This window comes from Myxocyprinus asiaticus, chromosome 7 (assembly GCF_019703515.2).
Source record: "Myxocyprinus asiaticus isolate MX2 ecotype Aquarium Trade chromosome 7, UBuf_Myxa_2, whole genome shotgun sequence".
Classification (NCBI taxonomy): domain Eukaryota; kingdom Metazoa; phylum Chordata; class Actinopteri; order Cypriniformes; family Catostomidae; genus Myxocyprinus; species Myxocyprinus asiaticus.
Genome location: NC_059350.1, coordinates 41,364,511 through 41,387,459, shown reverse-complemented (window position 1 = coordinate 41,387,459; position 22,949 = coordinate 41,364,511). Strand labels below are relative to the sequence as shown.

Below are 22,949 nucleotides of genomic sequence, written 5' to 3'. Positions count from 1 at the left end.
TTTCAAACCTCATTCAAAGTCTCATCCATATGATAAATCTTTCCATATTTGTCCACAACTTTCACCAGCTCAGAGAACAGTGGAGAGCCATGTTGTGGGTGTCTGTTAGCATATTTCCCAGTGAAGAAAATGAAAATGGAATGAATTTAAGGAAGAAATGTTTAGAAATTCTTGCATGCCAAAAGCTCGTAAAGAATTACCTGGTTGAGTACACTATCATTCAATCAGACATTGTGGGTAGTTTTGTCTCAAGGCGGCATGGGGCAGAAAATTCATTTGCATAGAAAGCAAAACTGCGCAACAGTGGAAATGAAATGAATCCTGTGAATATTTATGCAGACACTACAGAGAATATTGCAGTTATCATAAGTTTTGCTTTTATTTAGATTTGTGTACCATCTATTGTTAAAGTATCAGCCTGTATAGTATTTATTTAACATTTAAAGGAATATTTCACTCAAAAATAAAAATGTTGTCCTCATTTACAAACCCTCTTGTTGTTCCAAACCGGTGTGCGTTTCATTCCTCTGATGAACACAAGAGGAGATTAGGCAGAATGTTTGCCTCTGTTTCCTTTTCCTTTTATTGTATGGGGAAAAGATGCAATGGAAAGTGAATGGTGACTGAGACTAACATTCTTACAAAAGGAAAGAATGTCATACAAGTTTGGAACAACATAAAGGTGACTAAATATTGTCCCTTTAACCTTTAAAGTGATAGTTCACCCCAGAATGAAAATTCTCTCATCATTTACTCATGCCGTCCCAGATGTGTGACTTTCTTTCTTCTGCAGAACACAAATGAAGATTTTTAGAAGAATATTTCAATTCAAGTGAATGGTGACCAAAAATATGCAGGTCCAAAAAGCACATAAAAGCAGCATAAAAGTAATCTATAAGACTCCAGTGGTTAAATCCATATCTTCAAAAGCGATATGATAGGTGTGGGTGAGAAACAGATCAGTATTTATGTTCTTTTTATTATAAATCTCCACTTTCACATCAGATTTCTGGCCACCATTCTCCTGCATTGAAAGGACCAACAAAGTTGAGATATTCTTCTACAAATCTTCACTTGTGTTCAGCAGAAGAAAGAAAGTCATGCACATCTGGGATGGCATGAGGGTGATTAATGATGTGAGAATTTTCATTTTTGGGTGAACTATCACGTTTGCTTGCTCACGAAATTTCACTACAAATATTAAAATAAATAACAACATGTCTTAGATTGTTTTATTCCTTTGTCGCACTGTATTGCCAGCAGGCAGCATACCAAAAAAGGCCATGCCAAACATTGTTTTTAGAATCTTATTTTGATTTCAGTTTTCTGATGTTTGATTAATGAGGTCTGGAATGATTTTAATGATTTCCATTTTATGCAAGAAAGGTGAAATGAACATAAAACAAAAAAAACAAAAAACAAAAAAAAAAACAGGCAACCTTTAATACAACTTTAAAATCTGTTGAAAATGCTCAAGTAGATGGTATTGTTTTGGTGGGGGGGGGGGGTTTACACTGGGCGTCTGTTGGCATATACTGGGCTTTTTTCAGGGTACTTTTTAGATGTTCTTTGACATCTTCATGGAATGCTCAAGGAGTGCCAGTGGCTTACATATTGCTCGGATTTCCTCTTTGCTCGTGTTGTGGACAATTTTGGAATTTCATGGTGTGTGCCGCAGTTTTGCGCTTTCCATCACCTGAGAGGAAATGTGACCAACATCTTCATCATGCCTGTGAAATACTAATAAAACAATAAACAAATACTAAAAAAAACAATAGGTACATTCTCCTAAAGTAAAACAAAAAGTATTTTGACACTTTCTGGTTATCAAACCTGGTGGAACATGTCTATAATTAGACTATACAGCATGGACACTGTGTGAACTTGATTGGTACATGAATTCAAACATCCACAACAAATGACACTGGAGCCAGTTGGTTAAAAGTATTTGCAGAAATGGCTTAAAACGTTCTGAGAAAATGTTTAGCATCATTTATTTAATGTAGTGAAATTCATGCACATGTTTTAAGTGTGGCTTAAGTATCTAAATAATTTTTGGGGACCATTGCATATGCATGCTTAGTGAAAAAGAAAGTGTATCTTTCTGTCTGAGTGTGTGGTTATCAAACATTCACAGTAATGCAAGCCTGCACACAGCTCATTGAGTTTCCTGTAACTGGTCAAAGAGGTTAACCTGTACACATAGTGTTAGGAGACCAGTCACCAAGGGAGGAAACACAAACAACACAGGAATCAAGTGTATGATATTTGCATACAACTTTATATATATAGAGGACAAAGAACTTGTTAAATCTTTATTTATTCATATTAATATTAATTTGCCAGGTGGTAAGTGTTTGGGTGAGTATGTTGGGAGAGCACTGATGGTTTAGTGTGTTTCCTAAAAAAATATGTACTTGCATGAAGACATATGCACTCTCCTCAAATTTACACATTTGTTTATTGAAAAGATAGCCACACAGACTGGGAGCAAAACTGTATGTGCAAGTATCAAGTTGCTGAAATACAGCTGGAACTATTACTGAAAAATGCATTTGATCTGAGAACTGGTTAAGGTAATACAGTATGTCACAGTATATATACACTACATGAGACTGTCAGTCAAGCTCCCACACCAAGTGAGATTTCAACTCTAAACTGTCCAGACATGAGCAACCTAACACCGTTCTGAACTGGTAACACATGATGCCTGATTTCAGCATACAAATGATCATTTATATATACGTGTATATATAAATATATATATATATATATATATATATATATATATATATATATATATATATATATGTATGATATACAGAACGTATATCATACATATATATATGTATGATATTGTTTATTAAAAAAGTCCATGGTTAAGCTAACACCTTCCTTCATTCAACATGTATGAAAATGAGATATGAATGTAGTTGTAATCAAAACTTTGAGGTTAATTGCAGGAACTGTGATAAAATAAAGCGTTTGTTGTCATGAGAGAGCATCTAGACCTATTTTAGAATTTATTATTTTTATATCATATTTTCTTTCATCAATTCATATTCTGATATAAAAAATGTCATATTTAAAACATTAATTTCATGGCATTATTCCTGCATTTATGCAGCCTCTGTGTAGCATGAAACGGTGTAATTGCACCTCTTCGTGATATTTATTTATGCTGTTTCAGATACAGGGAGCTCGTGCCCTCCTTAAAATATAGTGGGATCCCACTAGACCTCTGAGCTATTTAGATCACTGACAACAGGTATATTAACATTTTTACACACAATAAAAACTGCTTACTTGGATGTTTTTAATCATTTTTAATTGTATTTCATTTTTGGGCCTTTGACTCTTTATTTTACATTTGTATTAGAAAGAGAATGGAATCGGGACACGTCCAGGGTGGACTCGAACCAGCCTCCGGTGAATGATAGGTAGGGGGGTTGCTGTCCTTTTCTGCATATCACTGTCCCCTTCTGCATAACGCGGCACCGTTTTGTTGTGCATTCTGCATAACGTGGCGGCCCCATTTCGTGGCCGGCCCACTAGGAAAAGTCCCAGTTCTCCCAATGGCCAGTCCACCACTGACCTCCACTTGTGCCCTTAAAAAATGTAAAGGTATTTACTCAGCGAGTGCTTTTTGACACCGAGGACGCTTTGGGCAACAGACTTTTTACCTGTTGCCAGGGGCGGACTAGGACTAAAAAGTGGCCCTGGACTTTCTGACCAAGAGCAGCCCACCAAACCTGGCCCACAACACACCACACCAGCTCACTGATTTCATTTTCTAGTTCAATTTCAAAATTTTGTTTGGAAAACAAATACATGACAACAGGCCCCACCAGTGCAAAAAATGTCAACTTTAAAACATAGGGCCTGGGTAGCTCAGCGAGTACTGATGCTGACTACCACCTGTGGAGTCGCGAGTTTGAATCCAGGGTGTGCTGAGTGACTCCAGCCAGGTCTCCTAAGCAACCAAATTGGCCCGGTTGCTAGGGAGGGTAGAGATCACATGGGGTAACCTCCTCGTGGTCGCAATAAGTGGTTCTGGCTCTCAATGGGGTGCATGGTAAATTGTGCGTGGATCGCAGAGAATAGCATGAGCCTCCACATGCGGAGTTTCCACGGTGTCATGCACAACGGGCCACGTGACAAGATGCTTGCGGATTGACAGTCTCAGAAGCGGAGGCAACTGAGACTTGTCCTCCACCACCTAGTTTGAGGAGAGTAACCACGCCACCACGAGGATGGCTTACAGTTTTTGCCATATACTTTTAGGGCAAAAAAGGAGATTAAGAATAGTACAAAGAAAATCTTGACAAATTCAATAGGGTTCTAGCACCTTTGGTGCTTGGCCCCCTAAAAATAAACATACCTCTTAAAGTGTAGATCTTTGCAGATATTTTGCAGATTAATTGCTCATATTTTCACTCAAAGTGAGTTTGTTGCATCTTTGTATCTGCAGTGTTTTAATTTCTTCCCAAGATTATTCTTGAGAAAAAGTGACAAGCCCATTGCTTTGACAAGCGCTGTTTATGATATCCTTTAAACAAAGTAAGCCTCAAAGCCTCAAATAGCCACAAAGTAATATTTTTTTAAAGACTTATTTTCTGGATTTTTATCATGCATGAGCATTATTTAGCAAGCGGCACTTCTGCTCCCAGTAATGCTTTGCAGTATGAATAAATTATGCAAATGACTATGTACAGCTCATAGCTTTACTGTTTGCAGATTTTATTTACGCTGCTGTTACTTGCAGTTATTTGTCATTTTGTGATTATTCAGAGCTCCTCTTATACTTAATATGTTGTTTTTGGTGATTTGTATGTCAAATAATGAGGTCCACATGAGGTATGGCGTTAATGCGCTGGATGTGTAAGTAATTTCAAAATAAAAGGCATTATATTATTTCAAAATAAAAGTCTTTGTATTGGCTCTATCTTGCAGTGTTTTTTTGAATTTTCACTTTGTTATGTGGTCCGCGCAGGCATGTTGGAGCACAGGGCAGCCACTTATACCACCTGTAGGACAGGCCGGTACTTGTGCAGCAGCGGGTCAGCCCAAATACCCAGCGGCCTGGTGCTCCCGATGGCCAGTCTGCCCCTGCCTGTTGCCATGATGACATCAAGAGCAAACAGTCTATATTTCATTTTATATTTATTTTGAAGTTTCTTTTTATACTGCTACCATGTGTCTCTTTTTTCTTAAATGATATTAGTGATCGTGTGAACATAAATCCAATAGTGTACAGTTTGCCAAGTACTGCTTTGATATTCAGTCAATCAAGTTTTGTTTTTTTATAGGCTTCACGTAACAGCTCATTTGCATATCAAAGATTCTAAATGATATTTTTGGCCATTTTGGTAAAGTTTTGCTTCAGTTCTGTGTTTTTCACAACATTTTGGATCAAGTTATAACCTGTACGTTGCTTCAGACAAAGTCAAAAACCCCGGAACTGACTAGTCTGCCTATGGAATAATAGTTAATAGTAACCAGTGGCATGTGGAGAGCACTTTTTTTTTTTTTTTTTTTTATCATGCATGAACTCACTTTCAGTCTTTACACTTTCATTTTATATATATTTGTAACCTAATGGTGAATGAACAGTTAATGAAGTGTTGTCATATTTGACCATATGTGCAGGGGCAGTTCTAGAGAGGAGGGCCCAGACAGAAGCCTGGCCCCCACTCAAATTGTTTTACATTTATAGTGTAACATTTTTTTTAAAAAAAGTGTTTAATAAAGTAACTTAAAAGTAATTAGTAATGTGATTACTTTTTCAATTAGGTAATCAGTAAAGTCAGTTACCTGATTACAATATCAGAGTAGTTATTAGTCATTTGTAGTGAATTACTTACCAACACTGATTATAGTGCATAAGAGAAACCATTTACTTTACTCTTTAATATAGTACTTGGACCACGCTTTGACATCACTATCCATAAGGATAATGTGCCAGTCATTTTATTTTATTTTATTTTATTTTATTTTATTTTATTTTATTCGCACACTACATTTTTAAAAATAGCAACTTTTATTTTGTACTTCCTCGAACCGGAACTTCTATCGTCAAGTCTGTAAGAACATCCTACAGAGATTGTAGCAAGTGTGTTGAGCTCCTTAATACATCATTTAATAGTTTGGTTCAGTATAGACGAATGTGCGGTTCTGTTCTTCCCACCGAATTATTCTTGCGTCTTTTCGGAACTGGTGGGTTTTGTTCTTGCGCTTTCTTTGGGTTCTGGAGCGAATTTTAGGGCCCAAAGGAGAAGATGTCTGCTGAGGAGGCGGATAAAACCACCACCACTGATGCGAGCGCAGGAGACGAGGAGGAGGAATGGCTGTACGGGGGTCAGTGAGCGCCAGATCTACTCTACGCAAACATATAAAAAACTGTGGTTATTAAAGTGCAGTAGTGTACTAAATGTGGTTATTAGTGTGCAGCAGTATGCTGAGATGGATAATTAGTGCATCGGTGAGGGCCTTTAGACGGCAGTGTTGTATTGTGCCTGTCTTTAGATTCAACGGAGTGGTTTTAGAAGTATTTGTCTTTACGAGAGGACTGAAATGGAATCTGTTCGTTCTATTCGAGATTCTATTTGATTCATTTGGGATGCTATTCGATCCTATTTTATATTCAGTTCTTCACTGCTTTTATAATTTTATGAGGGTAATTTATGTAGAATCTGTTCAAAAATTCTAGTCGATTTCAGATTCTATTCTTTACTACTTTTAAATAATTCTATTTCCGAGGGAAAATTGATGTGTATATATTAGTCATACTTTGGTATGTGTGTGTGTGAGTGTGTGTGTGAGAGAGAGAGAGAGAGAGAGAGAGTGAAGGTAGTTCGTACAGTTGAAGTCAGAAGTTTATATACACTTAGGTTGAAGTAATGAAAACTCATTTGTTAACCACTCCACAGATTTAATATTAGCAAACGTCATTTAGGATATCTACTTTGTGCACGACACAAGTAATTTTTCCAACAATAGTTTACAGACAATACAAAACAGTCACAATTTCAGTGGGTCAGAAGTTTACATACACTAAGTTAACTGTGCCTTTAAGCAGCTTGGAAAATTCCAGAAAATGGTGTTAAGCCTTTAGACAATTAGCTTCTGATAGGAGGTGTACTGAATTGGAGGTGTACCTGTGGATGTATTTTAAGGCCTACCTTCAAACTCAGTGCCTCTTTTCTTGACATCATGGGAAAATCAAAAGAAATCAGCCAAGACCTCAGAAAAACAATTGTGGACCTCAACAAGTCTCGTTCATCCTTGGGAGCAGTTTCTAAATGCCAGAAGGTACCTCGTTCATCTGTACAAACAATAGTACGCAAGTATAAACACCATGGTACCATGCAGCCATCATACCGCTCAGGAAGGAGACACATTATTTCTCCTAGAGATGAACATAGTTTGGTGCAAAAAGTGCAAATCAATCCCAGAACAACAGCAAAGGACCTTGTGAAGATGCTGGAGGAAACAGGTGGACATGTATCTATATCCACAGTAAAACGAGTCCTATATCGACATAATAAGGCTGCTCAGCAAGGAAGAAGACACTGCTCCGAAACCACCATAAAAAAGCCAGACTACAGTTTGCAAGTGCACTTGGGGACAAAGATCTTTCTATTTGTCCTCTGGTTTAATGAAACAAAAATGGAACTGTTTGGCCATAATGACCATTGTTATGTTTGGAGGAAAAAGGGTGAGGCTTGCAAGCTAAAGAACACCATCCAAACCGTGAAGCATGGGGGTGGCAGCATCATATTGTGGGGCTTCTTTGCTGCAGGAGGGACTGGTGCACTTCACAAAACAGATGGCATCATGAGGAAGGAAAATTATGTGGATATATTGAAGCAACATCTCAAGACAACAGCCAGGAAGTTAAAGCTCGGTTGCAAATGGGTCTTCCAAATGGACCCCAAGCATACCACCAAATTTGTGGCAAAATGGCTTAAGAACAAGAAATTCAAGGTATTGGAGTGGCCATCACAAAGCTCTGACCTCAATCCGATAGAAAATTTGTGGGCAGAACTGAAAAAGCGTGTGCGAGCAAGGAGGCCTACAAACCTGACTTAGTTACACCAGTTCTGTCTGGAGGAATGGGCCAAAATTCCAGTAACTTATTGTAAGAAGCTTGTGGAAGGCTACCCAAAATGTTTGACCCAAGTTAAACAATTTAAAGGCAATGCTACCAAATACTGACAAAGTGTATGTAAACTTCTGACCTACTGGGAATGTGATGAAAGAAATAAAAGCTGAAATAAATCATTCTCTCTACTATTATTCTGACATTTCACATTCTTAATATAAAGTAGTGATCCTCACTGACCTAAGAAAGGGAAAGTTTTCTTCGATTAAATGTCAGAAATTGTGAAAAATTGAGATTAAATGTATTTGGCTAAGGTGTATGTAAACTTCTGACTTCATCTGTATGGTAAGGGTCTAGAATGTCACCAGTTTGTAATTCATGAAGAATGTCTTTCTTACAGAGGAGGATGAAAGTAAGGACACTGAAGAAGAAGAGGCCAAATTGACAGAAGCTATCAGGTGAGAGATGATTTGAAGTTGCTCTGTCCTACTGTCAGTGGTGTTTAGATGATCATTAGAAGACGTAAGGTGATGAGTGAAGAAAAATACATTTGTTTATACTTAAAGTCATTTTCTAGAAATAAGCAAGCATCTCTATGTAGGGCAGGGCTTTTCAACTACTGTTTTCCTGGGCTCAGATTACCAGATGAAAATTAATTATTATGTAATAATAATTTTTCAGAGTAATGAATATATTTTAGAAATTTCATTGTAAGTAACATGAGCACCATGTCATCATATACACATGTGCTGATGCATGTATACACTGCTTTGGTTTTTTTGTGTCTTCTGCTAAGTATTTTGCATAAATACACTTGATAGTATATGGGTTGTGCTCCACTGTATTGATCTGCATTTATTATCCTTTTCATTATAATGCTGATCCGTCTATATTTGCAGTGCAACCCCTTCCACTCCTGTTACAGAGGAGGCCCCAACTACTACTGAAAATGGAGAGGCCAGTCAGGTAACAAGCAAGGCCACCGTAAGTATCCTCATTCAGTTTTGATGTCATAAGCAGTCGTTTTATTGTTTAACTGTAAGACCAAGGTTTAAAGGAAATATATGGAAATGTGTGGTTAATAGGGGATAATTTATGGTCTCATCCTAGATTTCCGGTCATCTTATTTTGATAAGATTTAAAATGCTCTTCAGTAAATTTCCATTGAGAAGCAATTTACATTATACTGCATTGATTGTCAGTTTTGTGTGGCAAAAGTTGCAGATATGTGTGTTTTCAGTGACTGATTTGACAAGTATTTTTCTTCCCTCTTTAGGCTTTTCAGTATAGCCACTATTTACAAAATTCCGTAAAATCCCTCTGTTCAAATAAAATAAATTGCTCTGCTCAAAAGCCTAATAATAGTAAAAAAAAAGTAACCAGTTCTCAAGTCAGTCCTATTGTGGAAATAAGCTTGCCAGATCATTAAGTATTTTGATACTCCCACCATATATGCTATCATATCATTTGAAACATTTCTGCTAAATACATTTTTTTTTCTTTTTAAAGTTTTGCTTAAATGTGCAAATTTGAGCTAAATGTTACAGACGTTTGCAACTGTTAGTTGAGGAATAAGATGGCAATTATTGTTATTCATTCTACAAAGTAAGATGTTTGTCTTAGGAGGAAGCACCTGGAGATGATGAAGACAGTGAAAGTGATAGTGATGATGACGATGATGATGTCCGCGTCACCATTGGAGACATCAAAACAGGAGCTCCACAGTACACGTAAGTGTACAGTCATTAAACTGACTTAGTCATCCTCCTGAAGATTGTTGGGTTTGCATTGAGAGTCGGATTAAACAATGGCTGTGTTTCAGGGTGGCTAAACCAATGTGTGTTATTTATTCTAAGACTTTGTCGATGTGTTGATATATAACTGTAGAAATTATGTTTTATTGTGCAGAGCATATGGAGGAGCTCCAGTGAATCTGAACATAAAGACAGCTGGCAGCAGACCATATGGAGCAGGTAAGTCTATGAGTGTTGAAGGACTCAATTTATTCTCAAAACTTGTTGGGTAAATCTCACGAAGAGGAATCCAGGTCACATTGTAGTCCAAAAATCCAAAGAAAAAAAATCTAATATGTTGCATGAAGAAAATAAGTCTTAATTAAAACCATTAAGATTTTTAGCGATGTGACATAATTTATTCAGGACAGTTATGCTCATTTTACATTATTAAAAAAATAAAGTATTTAAAATATGTATACATAAAGGGAAAATTATTTGTACTGCATTTAATTAGAAATATATATATATATATATATATATATATAGATAGATAGATAGATAGATATTTTAATTGCAAAACAAAAATTGTAATACAGTAAAAAAAAACAAAAAAAAGACTGTAAAAATTACTGTATTACAGTTATGAGAATCTTCAATAAAAATGAGAAAGACAATACTACTTGCATAACAGTAATCAGAATTAGGGAGTAAAATATGCTTGGTTGTCCTGAAAATAATGTCACAATGCAAAACCGTTCTAAGGGTAACAATATTAGACAACATTTTCTTTATGCAAAATATTATTTCTTATTTTTAGTTTTGGGGTGAAATGTGACCTGCTCATTTCTTGGCAGGTTTTGCGAGGTTCACCCTCAAATTCACAGAACTGCAGTTAGATAGCTCCTTATAGCTGTGTAGAAGCCTTTTCATCCACTCATTTGAATTCATGAAGTTTCCATATTTAAAGAAACAATGGAACAGTTATTGTAACAAATAGTTATAATTGTCCATCAAGTTAACATCACCTTAAAGAATTGTAAAACATCAATCACCAACTACATTTGACTTTCACCCGCCTGGTCAAGATGATGGGTCTACTGACATAATTTCTGTGAATGTTCTGCAGGAACCAAAGTGAAGGGTGTGGACCTCGAAGCTCCAGGCAGCATCAATGGCGTTCCAGTTCTGGAAGTGGACATGGAGTCCTTTGAGGAGAAACCATGGAGAAAGCCAGGTGTGTATTAACTAGAGGTCGACCGATAGTGGATTTTGCCTATACCAATAACTAAGGTGGTGGAAAAGGTCGATAACCGATTAATCAGCCGATAGTTTTTAAATTTGATTTGAAGAATTTTAAAAAAATTACAATACTATAATGGGCACAGGAGGCCAAAATGAATACAATTCCAGATTCATTGTATTGTTCAACCAAAATCTCAATAATAACAAAAACAAAAAAATTTATATTTGGTGTATAATGTGGGACTTTTAACTGTAAACAAGCCCGAAACACACAAGGGACTCATTTTGCAATGACGGACACTTGGCTCCGTTAAAATGCTCTATATACAAGTATTTACCAAATTAAGCTTTTAAAGCCTATACAGTATATTCACCAGATGAAGAATTTGTATATATACACTGGTGGCCAAAAGTTTGGAATAATTTACAGATTTTGATCTTATGGAAAGAAATTGGTACTTTTATTCACCAAAGTGGCATTCAACTGATCACAATGTATAATAAGGACATTAATAACTTGAAAAATTAAGATTTCAATTTGAAAAAAATGTTCAGAACTTCTTAAACTACTTCAAAGTGTGCTCATCAAAAATGTGCAGCAATGACAGCTTTGTCAGTTTGTCCAGATACTCAGGTGACATTTCACCCCACGCTTCCTGTAGCACTTGCCATAGATGTGGCACGCACCTTACAGTCTAGCTGATCCCACAAAAGCTCAATGGGGTTAAGATCCATAACACTCTTTTCCAATTATCAGTTGTCCAATGTCTGTGTTTCTTTGCCCACTCTAACATTTTGTTTTTCTGTTTCAAAAGTTACTTTTTTTGCAATTCTTCCCATAAGGCCTGCACCCCTGAGTCTTCCCTTTACTCTTGTACATGAAACTGGTGTTGAGCAGGTAGAATTCAATGAAGCTGTCAGCTGAGGACATGTGAGGCATCAATTTCTCAAACTAGAGACTCTGATGTACTTATCCTCTCATTTAGTTGTACATCTGGCCTTCCACATCTCTTTCTGTCCTTGTTAGAGCAGTTGTCCTTTGTCTTTGAAGACTATAGTGTGCACTTTTGTATGAAAGCTTCAGTTTTTTGGCTATTTCAAGCATTGTATAGCCTGCAGTCCTCAAAACAATGATTGACAGACGAGTTTCTAGAGAAAGCTGTTTCTTTTTTTTTTTGCCATTTTTGACCTAATATTGACCTTAAGACATGCCAGTCTATTGCATACTGTGGCAACTCAAAAACAAACACAAAGACAATGTTAAGCTTTATTTAACAAACCAAATAGCTTTCAGCTGTGTTTGATATAATGGCAAGTGATTTTCTAGTACCAAATTAGCAATTTAGCATGATTACTCAAGGATAAGGTGTTGGAGTGATGGCTGCTGGAAATGGGGCCTGTCTAGATTTGATCAATAATTACTTTTTTCAAATAGTGATGGTGCTGTTTTTTACATCAGTAATGTCCTGACTATACTTTGTGATCAGTTGAATGCCACTTTGGTGAATTAAAGTACCAATTTCCTTCTGAAACAGCAAAGTCTGTGCATTATTCCAAACTTTTGGCCGCCAGTGTATATTTCGCCAGATGAGGTTTAATGAGGAATATATTATTCAAGATATGAAGTTGGAGACACAATGTATGTGCTGATAGGGCATGTTTCCATATAGTCAAATTTTTCTTTACATGCCATCGCTTCTATTTAGATTACTTGATTATCTAATCAAAATAGAGCTGACCACAGGGGAACATTGAGGAATAATAAAAAAAACTATCGGTAACTATCAGCATAGATTTTTGCCAATAACCGATAGTTCCAAAAAGCAGCTATCGGCACTGATTAATGGGTAAAACCTAAATATCTGTAGTATTAACATGTGAACGTGTGAACAAGTCTTTTTTTTTGTGGCTTTGGTATCTAATGCTCTGTATATGTTCCTTCAGTTGTTTAGTTGTGCTTGTATGCTTACAGGTGCTGACTTGTCTGACTATTTTAACTATGGTTTTAATGAGGACACATGGAAAGCATACTGTGAAAAGCAGAAGAGGCTGCGCATGGGCCTCGACATTCTCAACATTGGATCCACCACCAGCAAGATCTCTGTAAGCAGTGTCACCAGTTACTAGGGATGGGACAGGGGTCACTTCTAAAAAAAAAACACCTTTATTCAACTAATTACTAGTTAAGTCTGTATTTTAATAAATGCATAATTATTGTCATAATTCCATCATTTTTACCTTTTCTTCAGGTTCAACAGGGTCGCACAGGTAACATTGAGAAGGAGATCACACTACCAGCTCATGCATCTAAAACAGACTTTACCTCTCCATCCACCCTATATAAAACAGGATTGAACCCGGCTAGGTAAATGTTAACACACATTAAACAGGGCAAAAATATAAATGGGAGGTCATTAAAATGACCAGTATAAATGCAGAGAAGGCACTTTGACTCAGGTTGTTAAACGTTCTCTCAAACATTGTCATCTATTAACCTGCTGCAGGTTTATACTAGAGCCCGACCGATATGGAATTTTTGAGACCGTTACCGGTTTTAGAGGGGGAAAATTCACCGATTACCGATATGGTGACCAATATAGCACATTTTTGAGCTGGAATGAAAACAGACCTTTTCTATGTGGATTGTGCACCGATTTTGCACCAATATGACTGTGCAAAGGTACTCAGAAGGCTGGTTTCTTAAACAAATGTTTTTATCAAAGAATATTTTACATTATTATTATACATTGTCAACAAATTCTAGAAATGAACACTGAGAAAATAAAGAATAAATAAAAATACAATAAATAGCTTAAACATCAGTACTGTTAGCACAAGTCAATTGCTGACCATTTAAATAAAGAATAAATAAAATAAAAATCAGTACTGTATGTTAAGTATAAGTCTATGGCTGACCATTAAAATAAAGAATAAATTCAAATAAAATAAATAGCTAAATAAACATCAGTACTGTTTAGTATCAGTCAGTGGCTGACCATTAAAATGAAGAATAAATAAAAATACAATAAATAGCTAAATAAACATCAGGGGCCGGTTGCACGAGCTATATGTACGTTACAACTTAGCCTAGTTGAGGCGTAATTGGGCACTAAGTCAAAATTTATGCACTGCTAAATATTTGAGTGTTGCACCATTAAATTTATGTAGGACGTAACACTACGTATAAACTAAATATATACGGAAGCCTCCGACCAGGAGTAACTGTTGGAATAAAAAAGCAGACTCATTTAATGACATCAATGAGCTCATGTTTTGGTTGACAGGCATCAATCCTTTCAACATATATGATGATGTTGGCATTTACACTCGTGTACATTTACAAGAGAGAAAAAAAAAAATGTACTTTTAAGCGGCTCTTCAGCATGAAACTGATCTAATGGTGCTGTTTTTAGGGTGTGTTGCCCGGTGTCATGTTTCAACACATTCAAAATATATATAATAGGATAGTAAAATGAATAAATGTCTATTTTTCCAGCCTGTTGTATTAGTATTTTTCACCCCTCATTTATTTTAGATACAGTTCCTATATATTATTATTTACACAGGGCAAATATACTATTTATTAAATCTACTTTTATTACGTATCCTATTTTAATGTCTGGAAAACCAGACTTTTAAATATTACATTTTATAAATGCAATGACTGGAATTGTTCGGTTGAAGGGGTACCAAACTGTGAATCCTGAACAAAACAGTTTGGTGAATACATGTTTACATGCTGACAACAATGAAAGTAGCTACGTGATTAACTAGTTAGCTGTAACCTCGTTGCCATGGAGAATAAATGATGGACTTTATTTACTTTCCGGCATTGCGTCTCACCAACTAGGTAACAGCGAAGCGTGAAATCAACATTCAGTGCACACAATCCATCACCGCACCGTTGTCTGCTGAGCTGCAAAAAGACGCACTGATGTTTACCTTTCAATCTGCTACATTACTGAGTGCACTGACAAACTATAGCTGGCTAACAGAAAACAGATGTGATAAACAGGAGTGACATGGTTGTCAGGGAAAAGGTTAACGTTATATTAGTTATATAAAATGATGGGGTCATTTTTTAATTAACTTTCCAGTATGTATTTCACAAACTAGTTAGCAGTTTAACGAGAAGAGACCGCTCAAATCCGCAACATTTAACTCCGCCCTGTCTACAGAACCACCGTCAGTTTAGAGTCAGCTCTGTAAACAATGGAGTCGGAGCGTGCTCTACTGGACAAACTACGCTATGACACCAATTCTAAAGCATTGTTTTCTGCATTATATGTTCTGAACAAAGTTTTCATATCTGCGCATATCGGTAAAATGTACGGCGAAAGGCTAATATCGGCCGACTGATATATCGGTCGGGCACTAGTTTATACACACACTCCAGTTTCATAGTCTTCATGTTTGGGAATGCATGTGCATGTTTGTTCCGCATCTGTCATGTGGGAGAGAGGGGATTAGTAACTCATGTTTGCCTGTTTCCCCTTACCCATGCCCTCATAGGATATCCCCTCCACAGTGGGCGGGGCCTGCCACCCAAGAAATGCCCTATTATACGTAAGTGGATGTGGTCATGGGCGTGGTTTGTCTCATAAGGCCTGAGCAGTCATTTCTTATACTGTTTTATTGAAGACCACACTTCTTTTATGTTGGTGAAATTTTAATGTGCAGAACACTAAGAGAAAATGCCAAGATAAAATCATTTGCTATGACATCAGACTCTGGACTGTTTCTTTCTCTAGCCTAGTGTCTTATGTTGTTTTTTTTTTGTGTGTGTGTCATCTAATTAGTCATGACACTTTGAGGTGTGTGTGAATGTATGTGTCTGCAAATGAACAACACTTGAATGCATGGATTCTCAGATTTTGTAAACCGTATATGTGTGTATGTGTATGCTTTTGTTGCAGAAAGACAAGTGGTACTATAGATGTGATTGGCGGAGGATGTGCCACCATTAGCAGAGTGGAGGGACGGCGTCGCCACAATTTGGAGGGGAATAACATCCAGGTATGCATTATCACTTTCCTTAGTCTCTCTCTCTTTTATCGCTCTTAAATGCAGGCAACCGTATCCTATACAGTATACAGTATCTTTAAACATGTAATATGACCTTTTATACTTGTAGGTGATCTCGGAACACCCCAGCTCAGATACTGAACCTGCAGTGGCTAAGATGCCGCCTCCTTTCTTTCCCCCGGGGCCACTCCCCCCAAATATGCCCCCTCCTCCATTCCTCCCGCCTCCTGTCAGCCAAGCTCCACCCCTAATTCCGCCTCCACGTGAGTGATGACCATTCATCACAGGACCACAGTATAGTCTAAAGTTTGGATACATCAACTCAGTACTACTTTCCAAATTTTAGAATAATAGTAAAGTCATCTGAACTATGAAATCACACAAATGGAAGTATGGGAATTGTACAGTGACCAAAAAAATCACAACTACCTAATATTGAAGCTTCCTCAAAGTATCCACTCTCTGCCTAGTTTAAGGATAATTCGAGGTTCAATGCAAGTTAAGCTCAATTGACAGCATTTGTGGCATAATGTTGATTACCACAAAAAATTATTTTGTCTCGTGTTGGCACTTACAATGGAAGTTAATGGGGCCAATTTTTGGAGGGTTTTAAGACAGAAATGTGAAGCATATAATTTTATAAAACCAATTGCAGTAATTCTTCTGTTAAAACTTTGTAAAGTTTTTAAAGAAAAAAAAAAGTTGTTTAAATTGCCGTTTTACAGTAATTATAGGGTTTGTTGACATTACGTCATCATGGCAATGAAGTTGTAAAATTGGCTATAACTTTACACAGAAAAGGTTAGCAAGCGATTTTATCACACTAAAATCATGTTAACACACATATTGTTTATGTCTTGTGGCTATACTTTTGAAACAGTGAGTATGAGTTAACGTTTACGGATTGACTCCATTGTAAGTGCCTCACTGGAACCCTCTGTTTAAAGAAAAAGAGGGGCAAGTCAATTTATTTTTGTGGTAATCAACATTATGCCACAAATGCTGTCGATTGAGCTTAACTTGTTCTGAACCTGGAATATTCCTTTAATGTCCTGAAAACTTTGGGCATTCTCAGGTGCCATCTGGGATGCTTGTCCAACAGTGTTGGAGTTTTCATGTATGTTAGGAATTTGTTGACTGATTTTTCATCACTATATGGTCCAAAGCATTCCATTTAAATAAAGGAAAATATACATTTTAGTTTATTTTTGTAAAGAAATTCTTATATTGGCACAATTGATGTTTGTTTACTATACTAATGTCAAGCGTTTAACTACATGCCTTTAGATTTAAACATAAATTCAGTCAGGTCTGTCTAAAAGCAAAAGGATGTGTATGAGAACAGAAAATCCCTGAATGCAGGAAATGTAAAAAGGCACTCCGTGAAACATTTTCTTCTTTTAAGATGAAATAACTATGTTCAGGCTTGTGTACAACAAAATGATTTGAATTAAGTTTCAACAGCACCAGAGTTGTGTTTTCTCATAGCAGCAGTTCACATGTCTGTCATATTTTCTGTCCTGATTTGGAAGCATTTATTTTGATCTCTCTCATTTCCACAGGGATGCCCATCACTGTTCCTCCACCCAGTAAGTTTATCTTTCTTTTCTGTTGAAAACAGTAAAGATTAGTGCTTTGGATGTTATGATCAATGAAAGAAACTTACGATAAAGATCTTGAATGGTTCAGCAGATACAGTTCATGAATGTTTTGCAGATATTTTCACTGATTGTTTTAATATCTAAAAGTATTCATGTTTCCTGTGTCTTTTTATATATTTATTTATTTTCTCCCCTTTTCTCCCCAATTTTGTAATGCCCAATTTTGTAATGCCCAATTTCCACTACTTACTAGGTCCTCGTAGTGGCACGGTTACCTCAATCCAGGTGGCGAAGGACGAGTCTCAGTTGCCTCCGCTTCTGAGACCGTCAATCCGTGCATCTTATCACATGGCTTGCTGTGCATGACACCGTGGAGACTCCCAGCATGTGGAGGCTCATGCTACTCTCCGCGATACATGCACAACTTTCCACGTGCCCCATTGAGAGCGAGAACCACTTAATCGCGACCACGAGGAGGTTACCCCATGTAACTCTACGCTCCCTAGCAACCGGGCCAATTTGGTTGCTTAGGAGACCAGGCTGGAGTCACTCAGCATGCCCTGGATTCGAACTCGCGACTCCAGGGGTGGTAGTCAGCGTCAATACTCGCTGAGCTACCCAGGCCAACGTGTTTCCTGTGTCTTTATCTTGATTCTGTTTAACTCTTGTTTCTGTTTGTGTTTTAGATTTTCCCCCTCCCACAGGAGGACCTCCTCCTTCACTTATTCCAACTATGGACAAGTAGGTGTAGCCTAATACCCCTGTCAATAGACAATCAACATGTGGGTGGATCTGTCAGTCAGTATTGCACAATAGATTCTTGCTCTCCTCTTGTGGATCTGATTAATGCCCTGATCCTCCTGAAGATATCACAGAGAAAATTTTGCATGGCATTCATTCACATGTGTTTAGTATCCCATCATGTTGGTTGTGCTTATGTCCTGTCAGAAGAAAGAGAAAAGTTAACCCAGTTAGTGGAGAGATAGTTCAGTTTTTTTTGCATAAATATAATCAACACTACATTTACATGGTGTTCTGTTTAGCAGTGTGCATCAAGGAGGATATGATGGACGTCCTGTTGCTCCATACCCTTTTCCGACAGGTAAGTGTGGGAGTAACTACTAGAAACTATATATTAACCTGAAGAACAAATCACATCACAAGTATTTAAGGATACAGTGCACATAAGGATTTCTTTTTTTTTTTTCCCAGGTGGGTTTCCTCCACCTATGCAAGGAGCTATGAACCCCTGGCCTGGTATGATGGACAACTCTAAGCAGTGGGATTACTACCCTCGGCGAGAAAAGGAGAGGGAAAAAGAGCGAGACAGGGACAGGCAGAGGGAGCGGGGCCACGAGAGAGACCACAGTCCCTCCTCAGTGGCTTATAATAGGTGAGGTAGAACTTGAATTTTTCTGTAAACTATTCCCTTAACTGTGAAATTGAACCCCGGACATGGTGTAACACCTTCAAGATATACAACACTGTGGCATGGTATCTCTGTTTGTAATCATGTCATTCTTCTAAATGGAGACTTATAGTTTAACAGATTATTTCACAAGGATGGGTTTGAAAATGTAATCTCTGTTTCCAAGCACAAAGTCTTGATAACCTATATAAAGTATTGATTTTTGCAGTGATGAAGAGCGGTATCGTTACCGTGACTATGGCGACAGAGGGTACGAGAGGCATCGGGAGCGGACTAGCCGTGAGAAAGAGCATCATAGGGAGAGGAGGCACAGAGAGAAGGAGGAGGGGAGGCACAAGTCATCACGGAGGTATTAAACTCTTATTCACAATCACATACATAAATACTCTGAAGTGGTGGTTGGAGTTAATAAGATCGTAGTCCTATATTGGAAAAGACCATGTTGATTAATAGGTTTGCAGTGCATTTCCCCATATTTTCTATTTAGCATGGGATGTGCAGCAAAAATAGGCTTGACACCCAAACTCTACTTGTTTTGCTGTGCTACTTCTACTACGCAGCGCTGTACTAAAATTAAAACAGGTAATTAAAAATAGTATATATATTAGGTGGCCATGTGCTATGTCAGGGATAATGTACAGTCAACCAGTCGTTATCACCCTGAAGGGGTTTATTTTGTGATAATGATAGGCTGATTGTGCATTATCCTGCTTATTACACAGCTACCTTCCAAACAAATAACTAAATGAACATGAAATATTTACTTTTGTTATAATTCTATCATTATGTAAGAAGAAAGAGAGAGCGGAGTCTCCAGAAACACTGAATTCCATCTTGGGTTTGCAGAGTTCTGACGATCCTTGTGTTTATTTTACGTAAACGACCGTCTGTCTGCTCATTATCCTGCATATTTTAAGACTACTTGCCAAATAAATATAGTAAATAAATGGATATGAAATACTGTTTTGTGTTGAAATTATTTTATTAGCTTACTTGTAGGGATCACAGAGTGTTACAAAAAATAGGAAAGGTAGTAATAATAATAAAGTGAACTGCATTAAAATAAATTATTTTAAAAAATAAGAATGAAAACAATAATATGAAAACGTAAAATGGTTTCATAATACCCGCGTGATCAGTCTGATATCACTTTATACCCGGATGTGAGGTCATTATTCAGAAATATCAATATGGCTGGATGACCAATCAGAATCAAGTATTCCAGAGAGCCACGTAATAATTTTGGATAATCCAGGTAATTAAATACTTTAGGAATAAAAGTTACATCATTTCATTATTGTCTCTCTTCATTTGGACCTTGATGGATTTTTTAAATTTTTTATAACAAATAAATGAGATGTCTAGCGTCTGTGCAGAAACATCTTGCGTCAGGGGCCTGAGTAGCTCAGCGCGTATTGAAGCTGACTACCACCCCTGGAGTCATGAGTTTGAATCCAGGGTGTGCTGAGTGACTCCAGCCAGGTCTCCTAAGCATCCAAATTGGCTGGGTTGCTAGGGAGGGTAGAGTCACATGGGTTAACCTCCTCGTGGTCGCGATTAGTGGTTCTCGCTCTCAATGGGGCGTGTGGTAAGTTGTGCGTGGATCGTGGAGAGTAGCATGAGCCTCCACATGCTGTGAGTCTCCACGGTGTCATGCACAACGAGCCACGTGATAAGATGCGTGGATTGACTGTCTCGGAAGCGTTGGCAACTGAGACTTGTCCTCCACCACCCGGATTGAGGCGAGTAACCGCGCCACCACAGGGACCTACTAAGTAGTGGGAATTAGGCATTCAAAATTGGGGAGAAAAGGGGATTAAAAAAAAAAATGTATCTTGCGTCTTAACATTTAATGTAACCATATTTAATTGCTCCATGTTTCTTTGTCACTGTCTTTCTCTGTAAATAATGTAAAGCAGTCCTGCTCACTGATAATTGCAAATATGTCTACTGGTGTTTCTGTAGCTCAGTGGGTAGAAAATAGCCATGTTTTACTGTTAAACTACATATAACATTATGATCTGTTCCTTTTCTCTCACAGCAGTAGCAGACGGAGACATGACAGCGAGGAGGGTGACGGTCACCGGCGCCACAAGCACAAGAAGTCCAAGAGGAGCAAAGAGGGCAAGGAGCCCAGCGAGGAGCATTCTGTTGACCAGGAGAACCAAGAGGCCATGGAGTAACTCCTGTCCCTCCTGTCTGCTCTTCTTCCTTTCACTTGTCAGAGCGCTGGTTATCAACCAAATCATGCTAAATGAAACTATAATCCAGTTTACCTTCCTTTCATTTTCATGTTTCCTTTTAGTTTTTGTTCTGTTTTTTTCCAGTGCAGTTGTACAATGTAGATGTTGATTTGTTAGATTAAAAAAGAGCATTTGGTAATGTTTGTTGTGTCTGTCATAATTGTGAATATTAGTTGTGGAAGATATGAATGCATTATTCCATGGTGGTGTTAAATTCTTGATTTTGATTGGTTGACACACATTCCAAGGTCCTACAATACCATCATGGGTGTACATAAATTTTCAATAATTAAATGATATGTTATCATTCATTACTAACATAAACTGCAATCACATTCACCAGTACTGTTAGGACATAGGAAATCAAGCATATATTGTGTGTCTGTCTGTCTATACACACATCTCTCTCTCTCTCTCTCTCTCTCTCTCTCTCTCTCTCTCTCTCTCTCTCTCTCTCTATATATATATATAAAATAGGTTCACTAAGCAAGGTATTTTACTATGTATTGCAAATGTTTAGATACTAGGATACATATATATATATATATATATATATATAGTTGCAATCAAATGTATTCAACCCCCCTGACTAGCAGTACGTTCTGGTGCTGTGAATTAAAACACATCAACTAAAACCTCAGTAAACAACGTAAGTCTTTAATAACATTTGAATGATTTTGAGAACAAAGAGTTCAGTTTACCCAAATTTTAAAATAAAAAATAACTAATTCTCTCCACAAATGTCATGTGAAAAATGTTCAACCCCCAGAGTCAATCATTTGTGGAGCATCCTTTACCCTTAATAACATCAAATAAATGTTTCAGGTAAGTGTTCTCAGGCTTCGGACACCTCTCTATTGGAATTTCTACACATTTCTTAGAGCAAAAGCTTCCAGCTCATTGACATTATTTGGTTTCTGTGCTGCCACTGCTTCCTTGAAATCCTAGCAAAGTTTTTCAATTGGATTTTAATGATAGACTGAAAGGGCCAGTCAAGGACATTCCACGACCTATCCCTGAACTAGATTTTGGACAGCTTGGATGTATCCTTGGTGTTATTGTCTTGCTGGAAAGTCCAGTGTTCACGAGCTTCAATTTGCACACTGAAGGCATCACGTTTTTTGCCAAAATGGCCTGATACCTGAAAGAATCCATGGCTTCAGTCACAGTCAGGATAGCCGTTTCCTGCAGCCGCAAAACACCCCCATAACAGGACTGTCCCACCTCCATGCATGACTGTGGGGATGGTGTCGTTCTTGTCATCACCTTGCTTTTCTTACTCCAGACGTACTGCTAACCCATGGGTCTAAAACTCATTTTCAGTTTAGTATCATACATCCAAAAAATCTTCTTCTAGGGCTCCACAAGTCTTATTCTAATATTCAAATCAATATTTCCATTGGTGAAGTTTTGCTTTCTTCCACACCCAAAAAGGTTGCTGTTTTACCATATTTTAAAAAATGTATGAATGATGCTGCCAACTTTGTCTATTGGAAATTGAAGTGCCTTGGAAATGTACTTTTAGCCATGGCTTTTCTTGTGTAATGAAAATCTCCTCATTTAGCTTTT

At 37.4% G+C, this 22,949-nt stretch overlaps 1 protein-coding gene across 4 annotated transcripts; it reads left to right on the top strand.

The window, feature by feature from the left end:
• The first annotated feature begins 6,064 nt into the window (after positions 1–6,064).
• On the top strand, positions 6,065–21,519 carry LOC127443773 (pre-mRNA 3'-end-processing factor FIP1-like). 4 transcript variants are annotated; one of them, XM_051702642.1, is made up of 17 exons: positions 6,065–6,357; positions 8,505–8,562; positions 9,004–9,088; positions 9,728–9,834; positions 10,013–10,077; positions 10,967–11,074; positions 13,055–13,185; positions 13,332–13,447; positions 15,595–15,648; positions 15,999–16,098; positions 16,217–16,370; positions 17,670–17,696; positions 18,395–18,449; positions 18,755–18,810; positions 18,921–19,101; positions 19,346–19,486; positions 21,179–21,519. In XM_051702642.1, the coding sequence occupies exons 1-17, from the start codon at positions 6,279–6,281 to the stop codon at positions 21,318–21,320; spliced, it is 1,659 nt and encodes a 552-aa protein (XP_051558602.1). In that variant the 5' UTR covers positions 6,065–6,278; the 3' UTR covers positions 21,321–21,519. The 4 variants fall into 4 exon arrangements, with proteins under 4 accessions (XP_051558602.1, XP_051558601.1, XP_051558604.1 ...); XM_051702641.1 differs by having other exon boundaries at positions 18,752–18,810; XM_051702644.1 differs by lacking the exon at positions 15,595–15,648.
• The last annotated feature ends 1,430 nt before the right edge of the window (positions 21,520–22,949 follow it).